Source organism: Poromitra crassiceps, assembly GCF_964638095.1.
Source record: "Poromitra crassiceps genome assembly, chromosome: 18".
In the NCBI taxonomy this organism is placed as follows: domain Eukaryota; kingdom Metazoa; phylum Chordata; class Actinopteri; order Beryciformes; family Melamphaidae; genus Poromitra; species Poromitra crassiceps.
In genome coordinates this window covers 23,253,826-23,260,449 of record NC_139636.1, presented here as the reverse complement: position 1 = coordinate 23,260,449, position 6,624 = coordinate 23,253,826, and the positions used below count along the sequence as shown (strand labels likewise).

At 49.2% G+C, this 6,624-nt stretch overlaps 1 protein-coding gene across 1 annotated transcript in view; it reads left to right on the top strand.

Annotated features, from left to right (window-relative positions):
- brsk2a (BR serine/threonine kinase 2a) overlaps window positions 1–4,152 on the top strand; it is a gene marked incomplete at both ends in the record, with an annotated part of 193,565 nt that extends 189,413 nt beyond the window's left edge. Inside the window, one exon of the mRNA XM_083654772.1 lies at window positions 3,914–4,152. Within this exon, the coding sequence (XP_083510898.1) occupies window positions 3,914–4,152 (239 nt within the window). The remainder of the gene's footprint in view (window positions 1–3,913) is intronic.
- Between the last annotated feature and the right edge of the window lie 2,472 nt (window positions 4,153–6,624).

Here is a 6,624-nt window from a genome sequence, read left to right as displayed (position 1 = left end):
AGATTTTGTTGTTAACATGTTGTGCCAGTCACAGTGCCAAGGTTAATTAGCTTGGTACTAGTAGCTGTGAATTACAGTACTTCAGAGGTCAAAAGCAACATGATCTTAAGATTCTAAATGAATGTATGTCTCTCCTGTATAATCAAAGACTGTAATAACCTTGAAATAGGCCATTGTGTGCTAACATATAATTAAAGGCATTGTTAATCTAAATCCTGGGTTTGTACCCCACCCCACCCTTGCTTTGGCCCCCTAACACACCTTTGGGGCTAGCCTAGGTAAACCCAGCCCCCACGTGACCTGCTCTCTCAGTTCCCAGTCACTAGTGACTGAGAACAGGTCTGAGAGCAGGTCACGTGGGGGATGGGTTTACCCAGGCTACTTTGGGGCTACCTGACCACAGGCCCTGTGTGAACAAAGCCAGTGGCAGTAATTAAGAGTAGACATGGCTTTGCATAGCAATGCTTTGCAAACAAAGGACTTCATCAAGTCTGCTCATTATGTCCCCTAATCACCAATAACAGCAGCCTACCTGGGAGAGAGAGTTTAGGGAGACAAAAGGGGGGATGGAAGAATGTCAGTTGTTTGGAAGGAAGTGGAGAGGAGACTGGGGAAGACAGCAAGATCCATTCAGTTAGAGGACAGGGGCATTGTTGCATTGTTTTTAAGATCATGAAGTTTCACAGCATCCTGACATTCAGAATGGAGTGATTTCAGTGGAGGTGAAGTGAGTAAATGTGCAATGCTTTATGCAGAAGAACGAGGGAACATTAGGGAGAAGTTGGCTGCAGCCATTATCCAGCTGGATAATGGAGGACACAAAACCGACTGTGCGCACGCACGCACGCACGCACGCACGCACGCACGCACGCACGCACGCACGCACACACACACACACACACACACACACACACACACACACACACACACACACACACACACACACACACACACACACATAGAAATCCCCACTAAATGATGAAACCCTTACCCCGTCTCTAGACTACTCCAGGCAGTTTTCAGGCTGGCAGTACATGTTTATTGTCAGGCCAATAGTTGGAATTGAGGCTTTGAAAGCAAACCAGCCATAAAATAGATTTTGATAGAATCATTATCCAACAGCTTTTCACTAAGTACTGATATTATTGAAGGACTAGTCCAGTGGGCGTGTGTGTGTGTGTGTGTGTGTGTGTGTGTGTGTGTGTGTGTGTGTGTGTGTGTGTGTGTGTGTGTGTGTGTGTGTCTGTGTGTCTGTTTTTACCGATGACGTCGCTGTTCATTTGTTGGCCCACTGGACTCTATCCTACAAATGGCTGTTCTGCCAACTATTTAGAAACAGTACTTTTAGTGACACATCGTTCCCAGAGATGTGCTGCATGGCCACTATTAACAAAAAGAACATTGGCTCTTTATTTGCTCCATTTCTCGTTTGGTGTCCTTACTACTCCCCCTGCAGCACTACTCCCCCTGCAGCACTACTCCCCCTGCACCACTACTCCCCCTGCACCACTACTCCCCCTGCACCACTACTCCCCCTGCAGCTCCCCCTGCAGCACTACTCCCCCTGCACCACTACTCCCCCTGCAGCACTACTCCCCCTGCACCACTACTCCCCCTGCAGCACTACTCCCCCTGCACCACTACTCCCCCTGCAGCACTACTCCCCCTGCAGCACTACTCCCCCTGCAGCACTACTCCCCATGCAGCACTACTCCCCCTGCAGCACTACTCCCCCTGCAGCACTACTCCCCCTGCACCACCACTCCCCCTGCACCACTACTCCCCCTGCACCACTACTCCCCCTGCAGCACTACTCCCCCTGCACCACTACTCCCCCTGCACCACTACTCCCCCTGCACCACTACTCCCCCTGCAGCACTACTCCCCCTGCAGCTCCCCCTGCAGCACTACTCCCCCTGCAGCACTACTCCCCCTGCACCACCACTCCCCCTGCACCACTACTCCCCCTGCACCACTACTCCCCCTGCAGCACTACTCCCCCTGCAGCACTACTCCCCCTGCACCACTACTCCCCCTGCAGCACTACTCCCCCTGCACCACCACTCCCCCTGCACCACTACTCCCCCTGCAGCACTACTCCCCCTGCACCACTACTCCCCCTGCACCACTACTCCCCCTGCACCACTACTCCCTCTGCACCACTACTCCCCCTGCACCACTACTCCCTCTGCAGCACTACTCCCCCTGCAGCACTACTCCCCCTGCAGCACTACTCCCCCTGCAGCACTACTCCCCCTGCAGCACTACTCCCCCTGCAGCACTACTCCACCCTGCAGCACTACTCCCTCTGCACCACTACTCCCCCTGCAGCACTACTCCCCCTGCACCACTACTCCCCCTGCACCACTACTCCCCCTGCAGCACTACTCCCTCTGCACCACTACTCCCCCTGCAGCACTACTCGCCCTGCAGCACCACTCCCTCTGCACCACTACTCCCCCTGCAGCACTACTCCCCCTGCAGCACTACTCCCCCTGCAGCACCACTCCCTCTGCAGCACTACTCCCCCTGCACCACTACTCCTCCTGCACCACTACTCCCCCTGCACCACTACTCCACCCTGCACCACTACTCCCTCTGCAGCACTACTCCCCCTGCACCACTACTCCCTCTGCAGCACTACTCCCCCTGCAGCACTACTCCCCCTGCAGCACTACTCCCTCTGCAGCACTACTCCCCCTGCAGCACTACTCCCCCTGCAGCACCACTCCCTCTGCAGCACTACTCCCCCTGCAGCACCACTCCCCCTGCAGCACTACTCCCTCTGCACCACTACTCCCTCTGCAGCACTACTCCCCCTGCAGCACTACTCCCTCTGCACCACTACTCCCTCTGCAGCACTACTCCCCCTGCACCACTACTCCCCCGCAGCACTACTCCCCCTGCAGCACTACTCCCCCTGCAGCACCGGGACCATATAAAAAAATATGGTATTTGTGTTTAGCTGAAGATCATTTGCACGCCTACTGTATACAAACACACACACACACACACAAGCGCTTGTGCACGCACATGCATAGTATACACACATACGTACGTACGTACATAAGTATATTTAGTAGCAAATAGACAGAAGGTTGCCAGGGTTTAAGTTGCCCTTCAATGCTGATCAGTTCTTCAGTAACTCCACTAATGGTTAGGTTTTGCAAAAGGGGGCGGGGCACTGATCCATTATCAGTCTTCAAGGGCAACTTGACCTCGGAGCTCCATTGCTCTCTCATTGCTCCACCATCTGTCCTGCTTCTCGCTGGCCAGACCCGCTTGACCAAACCACACAGACGCCACGCCACATCTTTCCACATTACACCGTTTACAGTATATAGACTTTAGTTCCACTAAAGCTTCATTTATGCTTTGTCGCACGGCAACTTTTGAAACTGTGTCTCGACACTTTTTTCTGTCTCTTTCTGACGTCATATCTGTCAAGAGACAGTTTCAAAAGGGCCGCGCGATGAAACAGAAATTACACTTTAAGGTTTATGGATGTAATGCTGATCTTTTTATCCTCGCACTACTGAGCTCCTTATGATCACAAATGAATGTGTGATTCACGTGCATTCGCTCAGCGCCGCTAATTGCTATAATTGCCGGTTGTAGATTGAATGGCTGCTTCGTTATAATGAGGTTGTGGATTGAATGGCTGCTTCGTTATGCATCCTCATTGGTTTTGCTGAGACATGCATGCTTTACGGGAGCTCCCACATGACATAGTCCTAACCTGCTCTCATCCTCACCTCTCCGTTTCTCTTCCTCCTCCTCCTCCTCCCCTCCGCCTCGCTCTGTCTTATCTGTAGCCGTGCCTCTCTCCTGTGTGAACCCCATTGTTCATCACTTTATTTGTTCTCTCTCTCTTTCCCCTTTTGTCTGCTTTTCTTCCCGTCTGTGTACCTAGGCAGCCCATTGAGTAACTTCTTTGACGTAATTAAACAACTTTTTTCAGACGAGAAGAACGGACAGGTGCCCTACCCCTCTGGCACGCCCTCCAAGCACTGCCCCTCGCCCATGCACGTCCGGAGGCACGAGCCAGAAACTAATGACAGCAAATGCCCCGCCGCGGGCCGAGACAGAGCCAAGTTGTCGGTGGCATCTTTGGGGACACAGGAGGAGTCTTTAGAGCGAGACACTCTGTAGTCGAGCCAGCGCTAAAAACCCATCCAGTATCACTATCTTGCCAGTGGCATCTCGCACAGAGAGAGTATTCTATCTGTACATAGCTAGATGTACATAATCATCTATGGACATTTTTGTATAAAAATGACTTTATATAGATAGAAATATATTAAGAGAAATCAAAATGATATTTTACAAAGAGCATACTCCACCCACACATGTACACACCCACACAGTACCCTCCACTCTCCCCATCATTACCCCCTCCTCAACGTCGCCCATCATCACCACCGCCCTGTGCTGTCTCACCCTGTATCTGAACACCCTGTGCTGTCTCACCCTGTATCTGAACACCCTGTGCTGTCTCACACTGTATCGGAACACCTGTGGCTCTGTCTTTGCTCCCTTTTGATGCTAACCTGTGTGATGACCTGACTTGTTTCTGATACCAGGAATTATCCAGAAAACCTATTAAGCCCCTCCTCCTGCTCCCCGCTCCGTTCGCCCTCCCTCGACCGCACCTCCACCTCCACCCCACCCCCCCCGAGCGTGCCGAGAGACGGACATTTGTTGATGGAGGACTGCTTTTAGAGGTGCGCAGGGGGGAGGGGGGTTTCCATGGAAACAGACCCCTTCATGCAGACTTCTACCTTCACCTCCCTTGGCACCGCCCTTCTCCACCTCTAGAAGAAAATACCTTTAGTATCCCCTCATCAACGCACACACACACACATACACACAACTCATACCCACATACACACACACGTACAAAGACATATCAGTGGCAACAATAACGCACAGTCCTCCAGCCAATCTACCCTTTCCTCTTTCCTGACCTGCGTGAGCATTCAGTAATTATAAAGAAAGCATTTGACAACACTATTCTCATATAAGCTACACAGACAACGCACACATAAGACAGAATACATGCATACATGCACAGGTACAGATTATGTACAGAAAAACTCTGGGATGTATTAACAACAACATGAAGAAAAAGACACAAGGACACACCCGACACACTGACCGATCCAGAGGAGGAGAGAAGGGGGAGGAGTTTTATGGATAGCCCAAACAGCCGACGCGGACGCTTGCTGGATTGTATTGTTTGCTTTTTAATGTACTTTCTTTGTGAAGAACTGGGTTTAAAATACTAACTGTCTGAATGACTTTATGAGACTCAATGGGTTTAAAATACTAACTGTCTAAATGACTTTATGAGACTCAATGCTATTGCTGCAACATGGACTGGAATTGTGATTTCAGGGAGGACGAGGTGAGAGCAGAACAGGGCAGTAGGGGAAATGATACAATAGTATGGGGTTGGAGGGAGGGATGCGGGTGGGTGTTTCAAATGAATGATCTATTCTGTTGTACAGACTGATATCATTTCTTATATAAAAAAAAACAATGAAATGTCTAGTTGTGACACTATGTTTAGATATCATAGGGCCAGGTTGGAAAACCTGCGCCTGCCATATGCGGTTCTTTTAAATTCCTCCCTGTATTTTTGTTACATGATCATGTATGACTTTGTTTGATTGACCTAATGATCCGAACATTCCTGTTCGTCATCCTGTTATCTGCAGCACTTTGTCTCTGCTTTTTCCATGTATACCTCTCTCTTAGTCTCACCTACCAGCAGTAGGAGTCAGAGGAACGACGACAAAAAAAACAAAAACAAATCTGTTAAATGCAATTGTGGATATTTTTGTAATTTTGTCCTTATTTATTCCATGTTTGTTCATCTCAATGTTTGATTTCCTAATTTATTATAACTTGGCTATTTATATGAAAGAAGCTGTTAGGTCAGTTGAATGTTATTTATTACCCTCTTGTGTGTTCGTAAAATGGGACATTTGATGAAAAAGTTTTTTATTTTTTGTTTCTTTGTTTGTCTGACTTTAACTGAATTATGTGGACATTGACGAGTTACAAATTCTCTCTTCCCTGCCCTTTCTGAGAGGGAAAGAGAACTTGTGATATCTGTTTGGAGAAAAAAAGAATGATTTACCAGTAATTTAAGAATGTAGACTTAGCCTCTTTTTGGAGAGGGAATATGCTCTTCTATTGATATTTGTCAGTTTCATATCATCGTGCGTGTAGGCCAGGCCTGAGGAGAAGGACACCACAGATCACCGTGCGTGTAGGCCAGGCCTGAGGAGAAGGACACCACAGATCCAGATCCGCCTCTTCTCTTCTGTAAATAGACAGACAAACCATGGGGGGTTGATCCGTCTTTCTCAACCACGCTGGGGATTCCTGCTCTATGCTTTTAGCTTGTATTGCTGTGTGCATGTCAAAACACGAGCTTTTCTTTGCATGGCTTTAGTGTTAATGTTCCATAACAAAACTCAACTCCTTCTCTCAGCCTTCAACACTTCTCTCTCCACAAAACAACCTTTTTACGTTCAGATTCCCCCAAACTTCTCGCCCTCTGCTTTTTTAGTTACGCCCTTCCTTTCCCTCATTCCCTCGTCCTCTATCTCGTGC